This window comes from Gymnoscopelus microlampas (assembly GCF_963454915.1).
Source record: "Gymnoscopelus microlampas genome assembly, chromosome: 4".
NCBI lineage: Eukaryota > Metazoa > Chordata > Actinopteri > Myctophiformes > Myctophidae > Gymnoscopelus > Gymnoscopelus microlampas.
Genome location: NC_139941.1, coordinates 40,167,780 through 40,191,502, shown reverse-complemented (window position 1 = coordinate 40,191,502; position 23,723 = coordinate 40,167,780). Strand labels below are relative to the sequence as shown.

General features: G+C 42.8%; 1 protein-coding gene across 1 annotated transcript in view; it reads left to right on the top strand.

Annotated features, from left to right (window-relative positions):
• Positions 1-23,723, top strand: part of hmcn2 (hemicentin 2) — a gene marked incomplete at its 5' end in the record, with an annotated part of 108,285 nt that overhangs the window by 1,627 nt on the left and 82,935 nt on the right. The window contains 17 exons of the mRNA XM_084055496.1: positions 1,974-2,044; positions 2,512-2,670; positions 3,582-3,704; positions 8,422-8,593; positions 9,314-9,420; positions 10,446-10,566; positions 11,221-11,484; positions 11,731-11,875; positions 13,151-13,272; positions 13,931-14,215; positions 14,743-14,884; positions 15,238-15,365; positions 17,770-17,883; positions 18,104-18,262; positions 18,912-19,106; positions 22,388-22,483; positions 23,362-23,489. Of these exons, the coding sequence (XP_083911622.1) occupies positions 1,974-2,044; positions 2,512-2,670; positions 3,582-3,704; positions 8,422-8,593; positions 9,314-9,420; positions 10,446-10,566; positions 11,221-11,484; positions 11,731-11,875; positions 13,151-13,272; positions 13,931-14,215; positions 14,743-14,884; positions 15,238-15,365; positions 17,770-17,883; positions 18,104-18,262; positions 18,912-19,106; positions 22,388-22,483; positions 23,362-23,489 (2,531 nt within the window). The remainder of the gene's footprint in view (positions 1-1,973; positions 2,045-2,511; positions 2,671-3,581; positions 3,705-8,421; positions 8,594-9,313; positions 9,421-10,445; positions 10,567-11,220; positions 11,485-11,730; positions 11,876-13,150; positions 13,273-13,930; positions 14,216-14,742; positions 14,885-15,237; positions 15,366-17,769; positions 17,884-18,103; positions 18,263-18,911; positions 19,107-22,387; positions 22,484-23,361; positions 23,490-23,723) is intronic.

Genomic DNA, 23,723 nt, shown 5'->3' with positions numbered 1-23,723 from the left:
TGTTCAAGTGTGAGGAGCCATTCTCCTCACACAATGAGGAGATCATGATGGGGAAGGATGTAGTAACAGGTAGGCTTATGACCCCCCCCCCCCCCCCCCCCCCCCCCCCCACCCCAGGATATGTGTACCGAGCCTAGATGGGAAAGCTGGAATCTGAAAATAAGAGTAAATGGGGGGAGGGTGTTTGAGCACTGATGAGAAGCATATGCTGTCTGCTTGTATGTAATTACCCCAATCACCCCCACCCCCACCCCATCCAAGCCTCTGGAAAAGCCTTGCAGCCCCAGTTTGGGCCAGCCAGGGGGGATGGTGGGCTGAACTAACACCACGCATTCTGTCTGTGTTTAATGTGTGCCCTGCCCCTGGGGGACCTTGTAAACCTCCACGATTTGCAAAGAAGCTGTAACAGTATGACTGACAAAAAGGCGTGACAGCACTGTCAGTATTCTGCAGCACTCTCAAGAGGTGTCAAAACTCATTGAGAGCTTTACTGTCAGAAAATAAATGGGGGAGAGACTAGTAAATTAGAAATATCCCTTTGACACACGTCTGACGTCTACAAGTATTTTAGTAATTTGATGTATACAAGACAAAAAATGTCATTCATGCTCTGGAAGTAAATCACATGCACCACCACCAACGCACATGACTTCAAATCACATTCATAATAATAAAAACATTTAGAAAACAGCAGATCTACAAGCTCACAATACATACGCGTTGTGAGCTTGTAGATATCTTTCAACATTTTTGCACACCACCATTGTACAACAAAGTCCTGTATAATACAAGGCTTAAGTGGTTAATCAGACTAATCCATTTAAAACATATATTTATATTATTATTATTATTTTTAAAAATATTTTAGAATTTGTCCGTATCGATTTGTTGAAGAAAAAAAAAAAAAGGAAAAAAAAATATATATATATATATATATATATATATATATATTGTGAGCGTGTGTGTGTGGACTACCGGTGTATATAAATATATATATATATATATAAAATTCTCAATTAATTTATTAACCTACATGAGCAAGATTAAGTCGGTTAGAGGTTCTAAATTTCGGTTTAGATGTATTTTCATTTAATTTCCCAACCCTGTATGCATACACACCCTACCTAAAAGGGATCTGTTCTGCTGAGATGACTATAGTGAAAGAGTTTCATTTATGTCCAGTGGGGCACAACATGTTCTCTGTGCATGTTGTTCATGTTTACTGCTCCATTGATCAGCTCCTGGCAGGGGGGGTCCATTGTGGCCCAAAATGGGAGGAAGTTGCCTTGTAGAAAGTGCTGACTGCAGCAGTTGTCAGACATAATCTTATAGGATCCTGTTGACATCAAACTTTTTAGCTTTATCCGCATTTCTGTTTCAAACAAATGCTTAAAAGTATCACAGTTTTGTAAAGATTTAATCCACTTTCTGATCCACTGTATTGGATGGTAGATTAAGTATTGAGAATATCTACAATATGTCTTACAAAATAATAATAATAATAGACGAGTTCTGGGGACCAAGGGGTCCCCAGCTAAATGATTGATAGTTCATCTTTATTACATGCATACAAATACAACGAGAGAATGTAAAAGAATGGCTATTTTGATCAGAGTTTCATTGTTATCAATATACCTATAGTACATATACAGATAGTAAAGTAATTATTGACTAAATGACAGACTATATGGAACAAATTATGTCTAACAATAAAATGTATTTGATTGGGGTCCTAGAGATAGAAAAAACACATGTTGCTATATCAGGGGTGCTCCAACTTTTTCATGTCAAGGCCCCCCAAAATTATGTATTTGGCTGCCGACCCCCATCTCAAAATATTTTGTTCCAGGGACCCCCAGAAGCAAAGATTTGAGTTAAAAATGTTGCCTTTAAAATGGTCAAATCTAAAATGGTCAAATCTAAAATGACACAGATGCTTTCCCGGTTTTAATGGGTTAATGCTTTCTCCATAGACATTGGCCCTGTGTCCATCACGACAGACCCTAAGAAATTCCAGCAGGACCTACAGGAGTTGTTTGTCCAGGTGAGTACCAGGTCCAGAACCAGAGATCTCTAGAACTTGGACTACTGTATGGCTCCACCGCATTCCATTCACTAGGTTGTTTGATAATGTTTTCAAGTGAAGTAATGATGGCTGGTTGACTGCCTGATTGACTTAGCAACACTGATTTCACTATGACTTTTCCTGTGTTGTATTGTATTCATAAAGTGTTGAAAATGTAACAAGTATCTAATCTACATTTTATTAATATAAATCTTTAAGGCAGTTTTCTGCTTTATTTAATTTTAGATTGGAGAGTCTAGAGGCTAAGGAAAATCTTGCAACACAGGTCTCTTAATGGAATAAAACCAGAGACGTCATGATTATGTGGTTGACAATGCTATCCGGTCATCTACCGACACTCTAAATGTATTTGTTACATCAGTGCATTTCTCAGAATAGTGCTTCATCAATGTGTTTTGATCTGTGCCTTTTTGACTGAATGACAGGGTGGAGGGGACTGTCCTGAGATGAGTATAGGAGCCATAAAGAAGGCTCTGGAGGTTTCCCTTCCTGGGTCCTTCATCTACGTCTTCACTGACGCCAGGGCCAAGGACTACCGCCTCAAACGAGATGTTCTGCAGCTGGTGCAGCTACGACAGTCACAGGTATGTACAGCACAATGCATTATATCCACTAGAACCTTAGCATCCCAGACAATTCTCGGAGGAACATTTGTGACATGTTGTGAGCTTGCAGATTGGCTAACTTTGGTGAAGAGATTTGGTGTAGACTCTTGTTTCCCTCTACACTGTAGAGGGAAACAAGAGCGGACTAAGTACAAAGCCAACTCAGGTCTGGGTTTTCTAAGTATAGAGGGTTTAAGTGGTTATACAGCTCATTACATTTAGTTTTGTATCATACCTGAACATATTGTTTAGCTGTGAACGATATGTTTACAGCTAACTGCGGATGCATATTCAAGATTCAAGATTGTATTTGTTATAACACGTATAAATGTAAACAAGAGCTACATTCTCAGGTTTCGGTCACAAGTCAAAATAAGAAAAAAGGAGCAATAAACAATGGAAATGATATTAAATACTAATGGCAAACATATAGTTCTATAACAATAGCACACTGTGAGGTGCCTTGGTTTTCAATGTCATGCATGCTCATACACGAATCAGGTACATTATCTGTAAAATCTCTGGAAATGCAAACAAAAAACAAGAAACAAAATACATTTGAGAGAGCGTAGTCATACATGAAATTGAAAACGGTTTGAACAGCTGTAGATAGTACTATCAGACCAGATAAGTTAATACATCACATCCTGTGATGAAAGGAATCAACTGTTCCATTATGATCTACATTCCGTCAGAGCAGTGGAGAATCACGTTCGGCACAGCCAGGGAGCGTTTCTCGCGTGCCGCTCTGTGTCAACATGTGTATGAAATATGATAATGAGCATTAGTTCCACGCTCAGCCCCGCTGAGAGGGGAGTGTGTAGAGATAGTACACACTGGAGGTTTTTAATCCTCCTAATCCTCTTCTGTCCACTTTTGTTGGTTCCAAGGTGGTGTTTGTGCTGACCGGGGACTGTGGGGACCGCACTCAGCCTGGTTACAGAGCCTACGAGGAGATCGCAGCCACCTCCTCTGGACAGATCTTTCACCTGGACAAGCAGCAAGTCAATGAGGTGAGAGGAGATAGGGTAGGACCTGGGTTATTGATCCCAGGTAAGGAAAAGAGCAACTTTAAAAAAGCTATTAAAAAGAAAAAAAAAACACATTTGTCGGTCATAAATAATTAAAAAAAAAGTTCCAATGGTCGGTCATTAATCATTAATAATAGTTTTATTTAAAACATTTTAATAAATATTTGAAGTTTTTCAGAACACTTTAGAAGGCATTTTTAGAATCGGCCTCAGGTCTAAATGGGTTAAAGTAGATATTATTGCTTAAAATTAAGTAGAAGAATTTACACATTTCATACAACGTTGAATAGCCAACAGCAGGAAGAGAACCAACCAGATACATGGCCTAGCGATGTAATCACAGAAGCTGCATAGACTATAATGAAAAAATGATTCAAAAGCAGATACTGAAGACACTGGTGATGTGAGATGGATGAGTGACTCCTTTCCTTCGCAGCCAACCTGTAACACAATACTGTGTCTCTGAGAAGCCAAAGTCTGCCGGTGCTCAGTAACTCTAATTCGTCGTACGACAAAGTATAAATTAGGCTTAAGTCAGACTTAAAAGAAGCCAGAGTTTCCTCTCAGGGAGACATTGGTATCCTGCGTGTCAACACAGGATATGCCTGGGCTGAGCAGAGGGCAGCTCTGTGTCGGAGCCAAGGCGCACTGGTGGCCTACTGAACCCCTGAACTCAGATATATGTGTACACACACACACACGCGCGTGTGAGTGTGTATTTGTGTGTACGGGGTCTGTTTCCTCTCGAGTCGGTGTATGTAGCTAAATGTATAATACATATGTGTGGGGTGTTTATTAACACCCCATATAATCCCTATAGATTTTACGAAGTGATTGAATTCCATGCTTATGTCACTGGACCATAGGGGTCTTTAGTAATGGGAATAAGGGACCGTTTGCAGTCTGTAGGCCTCACGCCCTAGCCCCAGCTGGCCAAAGTGTGGACAGTTAGACTAAATTTGTGTGTTGTTTCTAATGAACGGTCTTACATTAAAAACAATTGAGCGTACTTCTAGACAAGCTTCTGATTTATTTTTCTACATCAAAGCAAGGACATTCAGACCTGTGTAAGTACAGTGCTTGGGTGGCATGCTTTTACAGCATTAATGCAAATCCCTCGATCCTTTAAAACCCCCACAAGTACTACCTATCTCACTAAAAATCTTCCCCGTTAATAGCAATTTAATAAAGCGAGGCCAAAACAAATATACACGGTCTCTTTTGTGGCCCCCAATGGATAGTGGAGAGAAAACAGACTGCTTATTTTACTCTCTAATCCCAGGATATGATCTGTCATGGCTTCCCTCTTTCCAACACAGCTGCCCTGTGCCTGCTGGCTCCCAAGTCCTCACACAACAGCTCATTGTCAAGCACTGTGTGTCACACTCCTTGAGTCCATACGCTTTTTTAAATTTCGACTGGACATAATCAATGACAGGATCGGTCAATAAGTCCTCGGGCTAGATAACAACTCTACTGTTGCCAAGAATAGTGGTTTTCATTCATCTCCCATGAGGCTCTTCTAGACCCTATAATCCGCTGCTGAGGGGGTCTGCTGTGACATCAGCGTTCAGACAGAAACCGGATAATAAAGAAGTTTGTTGTGAGGACATGGATTCTTTTTCTTATACGGTATCTGGCTAATGTTGAGCTTTTCTGGTCACCTCGGCAAGTCAGCCAACACTCATTCCCACACAACACCACTCCACGTTATCCTCAACACAAGTGCCTCGACTTCCTTTTCATATAGGAGAGTCATTTGTAAGAGTCAACTTATCCTTAACACAAGTGCCTTGACTTCCTTTTCATATAGGAGAGTCATTTGTAAGAGTCAACCGTCCTAATGGTTTCCTCATCAGGTGGATCCAGTCGGTATATGGTTTGTCAGGGGTAAAGTGAAACCCAGTTAACCTGCTGTGTCTTCTATCATGTTACTGAGTCATGCTGAACAAAGGCGGTCCAGCCTACAGTCTAGCTAGACTCCCAGACACAGGAAGACAGATGTGGTGGACTGATGTTCTGAGAGCGGGATCGGGGGGGACAGGTGTTTTGCCATTTCCACTGAGAAAGCATCTCTGTCAGTTTAGATTTTGTTGGCTATTCAAAAATAGCAGATATACAAGCTCATAGCGTGGCACCGAGTGTCGCACTATGAGCTTGTAGATCTGCTATTTTTGAAAAATCGTGAAAATTTGCGCAAATCTTTGAATATATAGATTTTTAAAGCGAACATTTGTAACTCAAATCTTTGCTTCTGAGGGTCCCCGGAGCATCATATTTTACAAATGATCGCTTTAAAAAAAAAATATATATTCAAAGATTTGCACACATTTTCACGATGTTTCAAAAATAGCAGATCTGCAAGCTCATAGCGCGGCACTCTGAGCTTGTATATCTGCTATTTTTGAATAGCCAAAGAAATCTAAAATGACAGAGATGCCTTTCCGGATTGAATGGGATAAGGGGGGGGGGTCCATCTGGGACCGATTTGTCCCCAACAACCGTGGTTCCTATATAGGGCCACAGCATCCCACAAACATTGGTGCTTTTGCTGGTGTTTTTTAGCCAGGGCTATAGGACTATAAGCTGACCCTGAACCACACTGGGAGGTCTCTATAGTCAGGCCGCCCTACCCCTAACCCCATAGGGACCGCACGTTTCTAACACTGGCCGCCTGCTAGGAAGGGGGTTCAAAGCACTGCAACAAGTCCCAGAAGATCGCCGGCCAGCTGTAGGGGGGATGAAAAGAAGTGCAAGCATCACTCCATCCTCAGCTGACCTTCCCCATGCCCATCCTCCTTTCATGCTTCTAAGAATAGAGGGGGGGTCCTTCCTGACACGCCCCCACAGGCCAGCTCAGACTGCAACACGCCGGATGAGGTTTCACAGGACTGTGTACTTCTTGCATTCCCCCGTGGCTCCAGCAGGGAGCGGCTGCAGTGTGCTCAGCATGTTTCCTTGAGACACGCCTCGGCCCACTAGAGACAACAGAGGTTCCGTCTATATGGTTGTCTGTTATGTGGCAAAGTGGAGAAGATTTCTACATCTAGATCAGATGCCCCAAGCTCTGCTCAAGTCATGACGGATTTTATTTACGTTCAGTATATCCACACATACATATGTTCTAATTTAAGGTCTGAGGTCTTGATTCATGGCTTCATGTCCACTCCTCTCCAAACAGTGGTGTGGATGAAAATCCGCTCTCTATCCCGGGGCAGATGTAGGTCACCTTGTAGCAGTTTCCTGCTCTGTTGGGGATGATGCTGCTATACACATGTGGCACACATTACAGCTGTTTCCAGTTGTAAAGCGCGAGAGGAACCAGCTGCTGTCAGCGCCCACTGGGTCCGAATGCACAGAAAAGGGGAAGGCCTGCTAATTAAATTATCAAAGGCCATACTTGTTTCACTTTAACTCCCGTATTCGTAAATATATTAAACGTGTGAGATTTGGCCCCCTGTCCACTGAAGCCATGTTTTCAATGCGATTGTTATTACGGACACAATGCAAACACGATGTCTGCGCTTTCAATTATAAGAAGGAATACAAATACTAGGCAGCAGCAGTTGCTTCTGAAGCATTTGGGAAGATGGCAGAAGTTTGGTCCGGTGAGACCACTGAAATAAAACCCTGTTTAACTTCATTGGCTTTGCTGTTCCCAAGTTTCCTCATAGGAGGAAACAAAGTGCTAGATTTATATTCATTGTCAATAACGGAACAATAATTATGGTGTGCCTGATGGATCAGACAGTTAGTGGACCGTGAGAGACCACATAATCCTCGTGAGTTGCGAGGAGGACCCCGAGTTTGAATCCGACTCCTAGTCATCTCACATGTCTCCCATCTCCCTCGGTTTCCTTCCTGTCTCTCTACACTGTTCTATCTAATAAAAAAGAAAAAGCTGCCAAAGTAATCTTCGTGTACGTGCCAAAGTTGAAATACAATAAGGTGAAATATTCCTCTCTAATAGTCACTGGAGGAAATCAAACTCTGTGTGATGATTGCGCCTGCCATTAAACGTAATCAAGCTGTCCGCCATTATATCAGGGGTTTGGGTAATCTTTGCCCTGAGATGTGGATAATGAGTCTCATTTAGGAGCGAGTGAGGCTCTCTCAGTCCCAACACATCTGCCCTGCGACCTCATCTGCTATTTCAAGCTCAGCAAATTCGGCAGATAGCGAAATGGAAAAGGGCCTTTCTTTTGTGTCCTTAATTGATCCCGCATATTGGCCTGTCGGTAACGTGGAATATAGAATATAGCATGACTAACACACAGGCCTACACGCATCTCCACGTCTTTTGAGAGCCTCGTGATTCATGAAGGCTGTGTTTGAGCAGGAAGAGACAGCCGCCTGACAGACTTCCACCGCAGAGAGACGGTCTGCTGGGAATTCATGCTTGGGAGTGCAGAAAAACTGTATGTTATCATCTTGACAGTGGTGCTGTTTCACTTTTCCTTTTGTTTAGGCAAAACCCCCCGGAGGAATGTGTCTGTGATGAAAGAATAGTCCAAATACAAAGTGCAGAGTGCTGGGGGGGTGGGGGGGGTTTGGTGGATGAGTTTCAATGCAAGGTCACAGTAACATCCTTCCTGTCCTGGTCCTGGTCTTTCTAGGCGAAAGGGGTGTACAGTAGGGTCCCTGACGGGGACTTTTGTCTTTGACCATTATATGGTGTTTTTTCCTCCCCACTTTCCAGGTTCTGAAGTGGGTCGAGGAGACGGTCCAGGCCCTGAAGGTTCATCTGCTGTCCTCCAACCACGACAGTGCTCAGGAAAACACGTGGGACGTGCCCTTTGACCCCAGCCTGAGAGAGGTCACCGTGTCGCTCAGTGGACCAGCGCCGCAGATCCAGCTCACAGATCCCCTCGGTACGCTCAATGATTCATGCTTTGCGTTTGATTGATCGGCTGCTTTAAGTAAAGTGAGAGCCCATGTATCTCTAATGTATACTCTACTACTCTACTCTATAGGTAGTTATAACACATTTTTATAACGTTATTTTTTTCTTTTTTTTTTGTAACCCCATTTTTTACACCCAGTGCCAATTGTCTATGTAATCCTGGGCACTACACTCCCTCTGCCAACCTAGGGAGGCCAGGGCCGAGCTCATGCCTCCTTCAATGCATGAGAGCCTACTGACCTTCTTATCACCTGACAGGGGAGAGTTTCCCCGGTTGGACGTAACACGTAGAAGGAAAACGTTATTCCAACCTGTTCCTTTCCCCTCCATCAGGCGCCCCGACTGGCCAGGGGGAGGCAGTATAGTGACCAGGATTACTGCATGTTTTTGTGAGGGTATCTACCCATTTTTATAAAGTTTAACCACATGAACCCTAGCGTCCATATTCTGTGGCGAACATTTGGTGAAAATAGCCAATCTAAAGGCTCACAACGTGACGCAAAATATGATGTATTTGGCGTAGAGGGGAGAAAGGAGGGGGGCAAGGATAGACCCCTGGGGTACCCCGGTCAACGACGTAAAGTGGTTAAATGAAAACATTTAATCAAAATGATTTATATCACTTTACCGAACCAGAATAAACATTTTCTTCATTAAAAATAATATTTTTTCTATTGTTTTTCTGTAGGTCGTATTGTTGGCGTGGAGCAAGGTCTCACCGAGCTGTTGAACATCCCCAACTCAGCTCGTGTTGTCAATCTGAAGTTCCCCAGACCTGGAGCGTGGAAACTGAAGGTATAGTCCCTGGAAATAATGTGATTAAAAAAACAAAAAAAAACATGCACATCCCAAAACCAAATTGGATGTGTGCTGGATCCAAAAATAGTGACAAAACCTGAAAAATCCACACACAAAATAGCTCCCATTAAAAGTATTTTTAATTTGCAAAAGTGTTACGTTTTGACCAACACAGCCTTTTGAAATCAGAGGACAATCTTACAAATGTCCAATCCCTCTAACGGGAGCTATTTGGTGTGCACATTTTGTGTCCCTTTTATGTCCCTGGGTATTTAATCTACCAATTCATTTTTACTTTACTTCATACTGGCTTTATTCTTCAGTTGTATTATCCCTAATGGACTGAATGCACTAATCTATGTTTTTAATCTATGTTTTTGTATGCAGTAACATTGTGTAAGTAAAAGTCTCAACAATACATATTGTACTCACAAGGAGATAGTAAAACAATATACAATGTGATACAATCGATTCAATGATTACATTTGTATTGCATTGTTTTTGTGATGCTCTTTTGTTCAAAGAGTATCTTAACCCATTGAGACCTGAAGCCGATTCTACATGTCTCCTAAATCCCAACAGTATTCTGAAAAACGTATGTTTCTATATCAGTGGTGCTCAATCTTTTTCATGTCAAGGACCCCCAAAATGACACTTATTTGGCCGTGGACCCCCATCAAAATATTTTGTGTTTTGATTTTGAGTTAAAAATGTTCGCTTAAAAATATATATATGTTCAAAGATTTGCACACATTTTCACGATTTTTCAAAAATAGCAGATCTACAAGCTCATAGCGCGGCACTCGGTGCCGCACTATGAGCTTGTATATCTGCTATTTTTGAATAGCCCAAAGTGTAAAATAATGCATTTTTAGCTCAAATCTAAAAATGACAAAGTTCCAGGTCTTAATAATAGATCATAAATCTTTCAGTAAGCACCTTCCAGTACCAATATAGACCAACTGATGATGATGATGATGATGACAGGGGCAAAGTAAATAATCTAAGCTTTATTTTTCCAGGTCAGCTGCAGTGGACGACACACTCTGAGGGTGACGGGCGTCAGCAATCTAGACTTCCGTGCTGGCTTCTCCAGCGTGGCCGCCTCCGAGTTCAGCTCCACCAGGGAGAGGCCTATAAAAGGTACTGTGTGCGGTGGTGGGAAAAGTACTCAAATTCTTTACTTAAGTAAAGGTACCGATACTGCAATATAGAAATACTCTGTTACAAGTAAAATAATTCTAAATTTACTCGATTAAAAGTACAAAAGTATTGGCATCAAAATCTACTTAAAGTACCAAAAGTAAAAGTACTAAAATATTTGAAAATAGCAGATCTACAAGCTCACAACGCGTCGCGACGCAACGCGTTGTGAGCTTGTAGATCGGCTATTTTCAAATAGCCTACGTATAAAATAGGGCTAAAGTGGTTAATGTATGTTTCATAATATAATAATTTATATCTGCAAAGTAACTACTAACTAAAGTTTTCAAATAATTCTAGTGGAGTAAAAGTACAATATTTGCCTCTGAGATGTAGTGGAGTAGAAGTAAAAGTATTGGAAAATTGGAAAAAAACTCAAGTAAAGTACCAATACCTCAAAATTGTACTTTTAATTAAGTACAGTACTTAAGTAAATGTACTTAGTTACTTTCCACCACTGGTGCTGTGTGTGAACGTGTTGATCTGTGTGTGTGTTTGGCACATCTCATTTAGCTGAGATCATGTGTGGAAGAAGGTGACTCATCATGTTCTTTCATCCCTCTCTCTCTCTCTCTCTCTCTCTCTCCCTCCCAGGGGTTCCAGCGCATGTTCTGCTGAAGTGCACGGGCCTAAGGCCCCCGGGCCAGCTCAGCCATGTGGAGCTGGTGTCCGGTTCGGGCCGCTCGCTTCGCACCCTCCCCGTGCCCATGCCGTCTGACCTGGGCGGCCGAGGGCTCTGGAGCCTCCCCGAGTTCCGCACGCCCTCCCAGAGCTTCTTCATCAAGGCCACGGGGAAGGACGAGGAGGGGTACCGCTTCCAGAGGCTGTCCAGCGTCAGCTATACCAACATTGTTCCAGGCAAGATGTAGCCCTGACGACCACTCACCCACCCACTCACACACACACACGCATACACACACGCACACGCACACGCACACGCACACACACACACACACACACACACACACACACACACACACACACACACACACACACACACACACCCCACACAGACACACACTCTGTCTCTCTCACATCATCAATGTTCACATCGTCAACAACTCTTTGTGACCTTTGACCTTTGCATCCTCTCATTATTTTCAGACCCCCCCTCGGTGAGCATGCCCGGTGTCGTGCACGGCTTCTACATGCAGCCGGCTGCGATTGGCTGTTCGGTGGAGAGTGACATTCCCTACAGGTTGAGATTCACCAGGAATGGGGTCGCCCTAGGAGAGGAAAAGCTCTTTCAGTGAGTCTCTCTCTTCTCTTCTTGTTCAGTGGTTCTCAAACTTTTTCATGCCAAGGACCCCCAAAATGATATGTATTTGGCCGCGGACCCCTATCTCAAAATATTTTGTTCCAAGAGCCCCCAGAAGCAAAGATTTGAGTTACAAATGTTCGCTTTAAAAAAATATATTTTCAATGGTTTGCACAAATGTTCAAATTTTTCAAAAATAGCAGATCTACAAGCTCATGGCGCGGCACTCGGTGCCGCGCCATGAGCTTGTATATCTGCTATTTTTGTATAGCAAAAGTATAAAAGGTTAAAGTGGTTAACATTTTTGTGATGCTATATTAACACATTTTGCTGGGTACCCCCTGGAACCCCCCCAAGGACCCCTGGGGGTCCCCGGATCCCACTTTGAGAACCAACGCTCTTGTTCACACTGTTCAGTACTCTGTGACACTTGGCTCGCCTCTCTCTGGATGCTACGGCGTCATGCACTCATTCCCTGCTGTAAATGAAAAAACACTGATTAGGTCACTCAGCAAAATATTGCACAGTTACCAGTTAGCAGGGCTGTAAAGTGTTAGCGTTATAGTTGACGGTGTTGCATTTTATTGCCTTAACCCATTAAGACCGAGAACGCATCCGTGTCATTTTAAGATTTTTTGGGCTATTCACAAATAGCTGATCTACAAGCTCATAGCGCTGTACCGAGTGCCGTGCTGTGAGCTTGTTTTTTTTTATGTGAAAATGTGTTCAAATCTTTGAATATGTACGTACATTTTTAACTCAAATCTTTGCTTCTGGGGGTCCCTGGAACAAAATATTTTCAGATGGGGTCCGTGGACAAATACATATCATTTTGGGGGTCCTTGACATGAAAAAGTTTAAGAACCACTGATAAATAGCAACAAAAAAACTACAAGCTCATAGCGCGGTGCTATGAGGTTGAATATGTGCTATTTGAATAGCTAAAGGAACCTAAAAATGACACACAGATGCGTTCCCGGTCTGAATGGGTTAATCACTCAGGAAACTGGCACATAACAATCAATTTAGACTACATTACATACTCATCCTGGAAAAACACCAAAGTGCCTTTTCGTACGTTTTGGGCTGGCGCTCTGTATTGAATTACGTTCATAAAGTGAGGCTGTGTGACTTTAGGTGAAAGGTATTCCAGTTGCTTACGTGTGCCACGGTCGGATACTAATTGTACGTCATCTAAAAATAGGAGCCTGTTTCCGTCATGATCCTGCCATAGCTACAGTATCTGTTCATGTCTTTTGTCTCTAGGACATCAGCCAGAGCGTCATGGGACATAGCCCACGCCTCAGGTGAGGATGAGGGTCCGTACGAGTGCGTAGCGAAGAGCACCGCGGGGCTGGGTCAGGCCAGGACGCAGCTGACGGTCAAAGGTATGTGCCACATATGCATGCACAATATACAGTACATCATCGCACATCTGCACGTGCATGTATAAACATCCATATGCACGCCCATACACTCCCACTAACACAGACAAGCTGAGCACACATACACACACAAACAGAGACGGACAAACAAGTACGTTATTTATTTACATAGACAGTACGCACGCACATACATACAACATCCACATGCACACACACGCACGCACACAAGATTGCACAAATGTTCATGATTTTTGAATAGCCAAAGGGATCTAAAAATGGCACAGATTCTTTTCAAGTATGTTATTTACTTACACAGTACGCATACACATACATCCACACACACACGCACACGCACACGCACACGCACACGCACACACGCGCGCGCACACACGCACACACACGCACACACACGCATGCACTCTCACACACACCTATCCTCATGGTCCTCATACACTCATACATCACAGTCTTGGAGAAAGCTTTGAAATACTTTCCAACAAAGCCTTATCTAGAGATTTATAGCTTAGAACATCAATGTGAAAGGAGAGCACGCCGCTCCAAACATTTGTATTTGGGGTAAACTATTTCCCCTCACTGTTTGTTCACTGTTGATAGTGCTCCTTTTGATCTCGACTCTGTTTTCCCCGTTGCGTTGCGTTAGAGCCCCCTCCTGTTCTGAGAGCCCCCGTCAACGTGAGCTCATCCGTGGGAGCCGTGGCCACGCTGTCGTGTCGGGTGGAAGGCTCCATGCGCTACAATCTGACGTGGTACAGGCTGGGCCACGCCGTCCTGCCCCGGACGCCGGGCACTAGGGTCAAGCTGCTCCCCGACTCCTCCTCCTCCCTGCAGATCAGCGGGGTCCGTCCGCAGGACGCCGGGGAATACCACTGCGTGGCCACCAACGCCCACGGGAACAGCAGGATCACTGTGTGGCTTCTCGTCCCAGGTATGCTGATGATGTGCTGTTATAGCGAGCAGAGAGAAAAAAAAACATAATCCGCAGGTCATCTGGTTAAATGCTTAACACACCGGGGCCCACGTACCTCTGTGTTCAGGCCGCCTCCATCATCTGGTTTCCATTACCGGCCCCCAGCCTCTCTCTCTCCCTGCAGTAGGACTTCTAGCCACTTCCCGGGGCAGAGCATGCTTCACATCAAGACCCACAATTGATGCATGTTGAGAATTGTGGCTTTACATCGTGGGCACGGGTTCAGATGTCTGTCACGTATTTCAAAACGCCCGAAAACCCCCCCAAAAAAACAAATGTTGAAACATGTCCCTCATCAGGACCCGTTGGTCCATGACATCAGACATGTGTGATTGCTGATATTCATGAGCGTTGTCTAGACTGTCAGAGCTTTGTCATCGCAAGGAGAGAGTTATATTTGAAATGACGCTGGTGTAGTCTATAGCTGGAGACACAACGTCCTGACTCAACCTTTTTTTTTCTGTTGATTCCCTTTTTTTTTGCAGAGGCTCCTTTCGTGACAGTCAGTCCCCAGAGCCAGGTTTTCTCCCGAGGGGACGAGATCCGCCTCGTCTGCACCGCGTCCGGCTCCCCCCCTCCCTCTCTCTTCTGGAGCCATGGAAACATGTTCCTCACTAATCGGCCGAGGTAAGCGTAACTCTCTAGCCCACTCAACACCTCCAGGCAAAAGAGTCCTCTCCAGAGAGCTGCTTCGGAGAGTCGTTAGGTTCCACTTAAATTGGGCGCTAGAAATGCTCAATTGCCACATCTTGTTTGCATCACCCTGCTGATTTATATATCGCTAACAATGCAGTGTCTTTATCCAAAACCACAAGTACGTTTTGTGAATACTTAAATGCATATTGCAATGAAAATCCGCCTCGGGCAAATCCCCAGAATGTCCCCCCCTAGTATAACATATGTTTTTTTGCTGAGGCGTCTGCATATGCGATCACCGAAGAAACATGAATTCCCGTTGATGGTGTTCTGTCTTTACACAGATTGAGTCTAAACCAACACGGCCTCCTGGTCGTCAAAGGAGCCCTCCCGAAGGATGCTGGGAATTACACGTGCCTGGCGACCAACGAGGCTGGGACCGCCTCTCAGTCGGTCTCTCTCACCTATGCAGGTAAGCCAGGATATAGGACAGGATGAGGTTATCGTGAAGCCATTACAGCGACAGCAACTGTATGTAATGGTGAATGTGGGAAAATTGGAAGACATTTCCCGGTTAATGTCTTGATTTCCAAGGACATGAAAAATGTACAACATTTTCTTCTGACATTCGTTCTGAATCATGTTTGAAGACATTTTTGCAATGATTTTGGAGGAATCTGGTTGTGTTGGGAACGTAGGAGTGCTTGTGCTTTTTTTCACCCAATGTCCTTTCTGCCTTTTCAAAACGGGTGATAACCTGTTCCGTACATCGTGTGCTCTGTGTGGGCACTCACTCGCCGAGTGGGTTGCTCAGGTGGGCCTCACGAGGCTGCCAGTGATGTAAAAAGTAATGCATGTAATTCTTTATTCAGTTGAGAGTGAAAGCACAAAACGAGTCTTCCCCTATCTGACCCATCCAGTCTAGCAGTGTGTGCTTATATGCTTTTTATGCATTTTCTGTTGGAAAATAAATACACTAAATACATTTCTATAGCCATGTATTTAGTACGGTATTATAGTAGTGGTACTACAAATGTATGTGAACCTCATGTTGATAATTGTTCGGAGATAACTCAACAGGACTACAGGACTTGAGATAAAGTCCAAAGAGATTACATTACATTACAGTCATTTAGCAGATGCTTTTATCCAAAGCGACTTACAATAAGTGCATTCAACATACAGTAGGTAGGGAACGAAACTACTAATCACCAGAAGTCTTAAGTGCATTTCCTGCAAAAACAAGCAACCAAGAGTATACCTAGCGCTAAGGTAAAAGTGCTATATATCAGCTACCTACTTTCTTAAACAGATGAGACAAAATAGCAAAATCAAATGAGCACGAGCTAATACAAAAAGTGTATCGACTAAACAAGATACATTCACGACGAGATACATTCACAGCTCACCATTCAATATATATATTTATTTAAAGATTTATTTTTGGGCTTTTTATGCCTTTATTGACAGTAGTTTGACAGGAAATGGGGAGAGAGAGATGGGGAGTGACATGCAGCAATGGCTGTCAGGATCAGGACTCGAACCCGCAACGCGCTGTCAGGCTATACATTGAGCCTATAGGTGCCAGCCGTTCGGGCCACCATATTCATGCCTAGTCAAGCAGCATAGTACATAGTATGGTTGCAGTGTATACTGGGAGCCGGTTACACTCAGTCGAATAAGATTTTTTTTTTAAGAAGGCAAAGTATTGAAGACAGACTGAAATGTTGACTTGCAATATAGATATAAGCATAGATATGTAAGCCTGTGTCATCCTGTGTCTTTTTGTTCTTTAGAATATAGACATAAATTCTCAAGCTGAAAAGTGGTGTAGTACGCAGTACGCACAAGTCTGGAGCTTGTTGTGATGTATTGTATTGCAACAGCGATAGGATCTCAGTTGTACAGAAACTGCTGTATCATTGTGTTGGTGAATGAGAGTCCAGAGATTTTCAGATTGAGGGATCGGTGACTCTGGTACTGCAGTTCATCTTCTTGAGATCCCCAGTGTGTTTGCTGACTTTCATCCAACAGCGTGTGACTTGAATGAATATGTGTGAGTGATTCAAAGTGTCACTGGTGATTTGGCATTGAAGTATAGAACACAGACAGCACTCCTCCTTGTGTGGCGGGAGGGCTAGAAAATCACAGGCACGAAGTTTATAAGCCTGAGAATGTCAGTTAGTGGTTGACAGCGACTTGGAACTATGTGATGGACAGTGGCAGCCTCTCTCCCCAAGGCATGCTGGTATTATACACACTCTTGTCTCTTGAGTGTCGTTTTTTATTTATTTCTTGGGGCACATTTTTGGGCTGTATTGTCAGAGTCGAGAGACAGGAAACCAAGGACAGAGAGAGAGAGGAGAGGAGAGACAAGACTAGACGGGGGTCGGATTGTCACTAGGATAGCATATGGTCTGTGGCACTAACTGGCTGAGCCACCAGGCACCCCCTGAGTGTCATTTCTAACAACGCTGATGTGTCACGACGGCCAAGAGCCTGGCGGTAGACACCATCTCACCCTCTCAGCTCAGCTGTCTCCTCCCTGCTCCAATAGCATCTATCCTTGCTCCCCTGTTGTTGACACGGCGATTCGTGCTGAAATGTCAACTGCTATATTTGCCTGGCATCAGTATACGGTGAGGCCTGGTTGACCTTAAAGCGGCAATCCGGAACTTATTTGAATGACTAAAACCAATTTATTTTAGTTATTTTAACCAATCTTATGGTAGAGTATGTTAAATATAATACAATGGGTGAAGGTGCTCTCCCTACTCCTCCATTGGAGACATTTAGAGTCTAGTCCCTGGTATTTCAGATTGTTTTAATCATGTTTATTGATTCATTTCTATCCTTGATTCCCTTCCCATCTCCAGAGTCCCCCAGTATAACTGTGGTACAGCATACTGTTCTAGTGTCTATTGGAGGCGATGCTACCCTGCAGTGTCAAGCCACGGGTATCCCCCCTCCTCTCATACAATGGTACAAAGGTAATCATAGTCATACAGTGTGTGCATTATTTAAGTGCAATGTTTATTTAATAGTAGTTTATTTACAGTTTGCATAAAATGCATTGGAATTCTTTGTTACAAGCTTCACATTATTCAGACAGAAACTAGACAGAAGTTGACAGGATTAAAAAAACTGTGTGTGTGTGTGTGTGTGTGTGTGTGTGTGTGTGTGTGCGTGTGCGTGTGTGTGTGTGTCCAGGTGATCTTGAGGTGGGCTCTGCTCCATTCGTTACGCAGGATGTGCACCGTGGGACACTGAATATTAAAGAGGTGGTGGAGGTGGATGCTGGAGAGTATACCTGCGTGGCAAGCAATTCTGCTGGGTCTTCTGCTGGCAATGTCGCTCTGGAGGTTGGAGGTGAGAACTCTGGCTTTAATTTCACGTATACCGTCTGTCAAGGTGATTATAGGTAAAGAGACGATCGAATGCAGTGATATTCTCTTTTTATCCCACGTTAACCTTTTCAACTGTGTGTGAGCCCATGCCCCTGCTTGCTTTATCCTTTTGTGCCCTTTATATTGTCCATTGGAGGCATGAGCCTAGTTCTAGACTCTCCCTAGGCTGGCAGAGGGAGAGTAGCGCCCAGGATTACATAGGCAATTGGCACTGGGTGAACAAATGTGTTGCAAACTTGTGGGATAAAAATGTAGTAAAAATATATACATTTATATTGTCCATTGTGACTCCATTGTGTTAATACAATGGGTCTGGTATGTTTTGGGGAATGTTTTGTAGCCTGGAATCCAGACTGATTTGTTTCTTTAAAAAAGAAACGTGTCTGTATTCCAGGCTAGATATTGTGTCTGATGAGAGCATGCATTATGTTTTATACTCTGCTGCAAAGCCAAATTTCCCACTTGGGACCATAAAGTCTGCACTTGAAAGGGGGGGATTGTATCCCCTCATATATTTCATTGTCATCTTTCATATATAGAGAGGATGTTCATGTTTCGGTATTCCAACAATGAAACCCAATACTTCTTTGTTACCACTATTCCCACTACAGGAGGCCCCTTGTTTTCCGAAGCGCCTGTTGACATCACCGCTAATGTAGGAGAGAACATCACGCTGCCCTGCGTTGCCCGGGGTTTCCCGTTACCCACGGTGACCTGGCGCAGACAGGATGGCAGACAGATCCTCATGAAGACCGACAGCCAGAGTAGAACAATGCAGCTGGAGAACGGGCATCTTCTGATCCACAGTGAGTCACCCCGTCTGACACTTATCACAACACTAAAGCAACACAATAAACTGATTGACAGACACCAGTGAAGGAATAAACATGTCTTAAAGGAGAATTTCGGCCCACATTATTCTTACCTTTATTATGACATTATGATATCCTAGGACGAGTGGTACAGTACAGAAATTCGATAACTTCATAACGGATCCGCCAAAGTTAAAAACCCGCACCTATGGTTCTTGCTTTAAATCGCGTATTTTAATAGTTTTTTTTTCTTTTTCTGGAGAGATCTGATTCTGGTGTTTACAGTGAGAGAACACTATGCAACTTCTTGTTCTTGAATGTGCTTGACCGTAAGCCGTGCTTTCACAACACTTCCGGCACCTTCAAGTAGTTTGAAAAAAAGGGACCGCCCCTTCATCGATTGTGCTACGGAGGTCCCAGATGGAAGTAGCCTGTGAAACAAATGTGACGCAAGCTTCTTCCATCTGGCGGAGTCAGGTTATCTTCAGGGTGGCTCAGGATTAAAGTTCGTGCCCACCACCTATGCAGACTAGGGGTTGATTCCTCCACATTACATCCAGCCTGGCCGGGCGCTCAAAACAAACAGAATTGTCCGTGTTTGTGGGTTGGAATTAAGCCGGCAGGGGAGGTTGGGATAGCGTGTTCCTCTGCACACATTACGTCCTCCCTGCAGTGAAACTCCTCACTGTCAGATGAAACAAAGTGACTAGTGGCTCTGTGTATACTGGAGGAGGCTTGTGGTTGTCTACACCCTCCCCAAGACCAACAGTAGGGGTTGACAGTGATTATACTCATGGGGGGAATTGACATAATCTATCCAACATAGTCTTCTTAGTAAATAATGTTTCTACTTTTTTTTGTTCTTTGTTTTTGCCGTTTTCAAAGAAGTCATCATCGCATGAAAGCAGTTTATTACACAGAGAGCTTTCTATTATATCAACATTAAGAAATGACAATTGAAAAATGTCAAAACACTTAACACCACAGGAAGGAAATAGAAAGACACATGATAATTACATTTATACAAAACTCATAAACAAAATAAAACAAATCATCAGTCAGTGTCAATAATACATTTGTAATCCGCATAGCAGTACAACCCCCCCACCACAACAAACCCCCACAAACCCCCATACCCCTCCAGACCGCAGACGATGATTCAATCAGGAATGAATGGGAAATAAAAATAAAAATAAAAATAGAAGTAGGTTATGAAAAAAAGAAAAGAAAAAAGGAATGGGAAAACAATGTTTCTTCTAGATATAAAAAGCTAATTCATTTATGTTCTTCATCCACTATCTCTCTAAAATACTGATGGTTTGGAACACAACAAAGAGATTAATGTTGTTCAGATATTGTCCTTAATCATTTTGTTCAAATGGTAGCTTGTATGCATCTTGTGTTCTCCGTCCTTCAGTGAAGCTGGGCTTACACTCAAATCAAGGTTGAATCACAATTTCAGCTGTGAACTCTGGAAGCCTCGAATCCCTATAATAAAACAAAATAAAATGACTAATCTTGGCCACTGGAGGGGATTGTATGTGCTGCTCACCCTTTAAACATTTATAGTGTGTGTAATATTATATTGGAGGAGAACGGTAGTATTTGCACGCAGAAAGTGGTCCATGCTTCCATCACCGATTCCCCGTCTGTGGGTTGCCATCTGACCTAATTTGCTCAATCTGTTGCAGATGGCTATATTTTCACCTGCCATTGTTTCTGAGATGGAACCTAATAGAATTGTGTCACTTGCGCACACGCCTCTCTGTCCCTCGCTATCGTATTCGTCTGTGTTTACACATGTTGTCATCGGCTATTTAATCCATTAAGACCGGGAACGTATCTGTGTAATTTTTTAGATTTCTTTGGCTATACAAAAATAGCAGATATAGATCTGCTATTTTGTGAAAAATCATGAACATTTGTGCAAATCATTGAATATATATATTTTTTAAAGCAAACATTTTTAACTCAAATCTTTGCTTCTGGGGATTCTACAAATGTCTTCTAACTCCTAACAGGTTTTTGAAAAAACTTATGTTGGTATAATATCAGTGGTTCTCAAACTTTTTTCATGTCAAGGACCCCCAAAATGATATGTATTTGGGCACGGACCCCCATTTCAAACCATTTTGTTCCAGGGACCCCCAGAAGCAAAGATTCAAATTACAAATGTTCGCTTTAAAAATATACATATTCAAAGATTTACTCAAATTTTTACGATTTTTCAAAAATTGCAGATATACAAGCTCGTAGCGCGGCACCGAGTGCCGCGCTACGAGCTTGTAGATCTGCTATTTTTGAATGCCAAAGAAATCTTAAAAATGACACACAGATGCGTTCCCGGTCTTAATGGTTTAAACACGAGTCCCAGCTCTCCAAATAGAAGAATTGAATCATATGTTGATCTTCCATCATTTGATCTCCAGAGAATTGACTGTGCAGGATATGTGTGTGTGCCTAGGCGGACAGCTGAAGCAAACCCATTAATCCTATTATGCTCTATTTATAACTCTAATTGCTGCACAGACCAAACCAATAATACCATGTCCACGTCGAGTGGATGACCTATAGACGGGAATGACGTATCTGTTGTTAGTGTGCACTCGTCAACCATTATAAATACTTGGTTTCCTTTTCCCAGTGAGCATGGATGTCTGTCTATGCTTATGGCTACTTTATGGAGTGATGATGATTGTATATGGTAGTTGTGGAAAGTAACTAAGTACGTTTACTCAAGTACTGTACTTAAGTACAATTTTGAGGTATACTTTTACTTTACTGGAGTATTTCCAATTGTCTATACTATTACTTCTACTCCACTACATCTCAAGAGGCAAATATTGTACTTTTACTCCGCTACAATTATTTGAAAACTTTAGTTGCTAGTTACTTTGCAGATATAAATTATTACATTATAAAACATACATTAACCACTTTAGCCCTATTTTATAACTAGGCTATTTGAAAATAGCAGATCTACAAGCTCACAACGCGTCGCATCGCGACGCGTTGTGAGCTTGTAGATCTGCTATTTTCAAATGTTTCAGTACTTTTACTTTTGGTACTTCAACTACATTTTGATACCAATACGTTTGTACTTTTACTCAAGTAAATTTTGAATTCCGGACTTCCACTTGTAACAGAGTACTTCTACATTGCAGTATTGATACTTTTACTTAAGTAAAACATTTGAGTACTTTTTCCACCACTGTGTATATGGCAGTAACAACAAGTACAGCCTTTTTCAATGCCAACCGTATGCTTCTCTGCAGGTCTCTGGTTGGATGATGAAGGAGTATACATATGTGAGGCCAGGAACCAGTTTGGAAACGTCAGGACCGAGGCCAGAGTCAGTGTCAGTGGACTGGGTAAGGCTCCGTTTAGTCTCTTTTTCGTCTACACGCCGTTATTTAATCAGTACGTCATGTTTTCATACACCCCCATTTGTCACGCTGTCAACTCGCTGACGTTCGCCTACAGGTCTGCAGGCAGAGCTTGCTGACTGCTATCTTTAATTGCACGCATTGTGGACTTATTACATGTTTATTGGTCACCACCTAGTCCAGTGGTTCTCAACCTGTGGGGCGGGACTCCCAGGGGGGTCCTCACATGATCTTGGGGAGGGTCCCCAGATGATAGTGAAGTGACAATTTAAGGACTTTTAAGACCTTTTTAATACCTAAAGAAAGAAAGAAAGAAAGAAAGAAAGAGACCGTTACTGCATCAAAAGTAACTATATTATAAAAACTGGTCAGACATTGGCAAAATTGTCAAATAATATAGAGGCCAAAATTGTGAAAATAGCAAATCTACAAGCTCACAACGCCTCGCAAGGCGAGGCGTTGTGAGCTTGTAGATTGGCTATTTTCACAATTTTTGTAGATTGGCTATTTTCACAATTTTTCACAAAACAAAGGCGAATATTTATCTGGGGAACCGAGTCAAACTAAATGTATTGCCTCAACTCCAGGGTGTGGGGTCCCCAGTTCACATATGATTATTTTGGGGGTCCACAGTTCGAATATGATTATTTTGGGGGGTCGCGGCCTGAAAAGGTTGAGAACCACTGACCTAGTCAACCTGCTTCAGTTTTTCAATTTGAAACACGTGGCTGCAGCCTTTAGTTGTAGCCATAACAATGTCAAATGCTCCTTTCTATTTTCACAACGGCCATTTACTCTATATACAGTATGTATTTATATCCAGCTGTCAGTGTAATGATGCCCCCCCGCCTCTACCCACACAGAGCCCCCTCTGTTGGCCCAGAGCGCCCCGGTCATCACCACTGGGATTGGTCAGTCGCTGAGCATTCCTTGCATGCTATTGGACGGAATACCTCTTCCCGAAAGACACTGGTCCCAAAATGGAAAACCTGTAAGATCAAGGGAGTACTAAATATTTATGCATGTTCATCATGCAGTATGTGTGTTTATCATTGTTTGACTAAACAGCCTTTTTTGCAGTGGTGTAAAGTAACTAAGTACATTTACTCAAGTACTGTACTGTGTAAGTCCAATTTTAAGGTACTTTTACTTTACTTGAGTATTTCCAATTGTCAATACTTTTACTTCTACTCCCCTACATCTCAGAGGCAAATATTGTACTTTT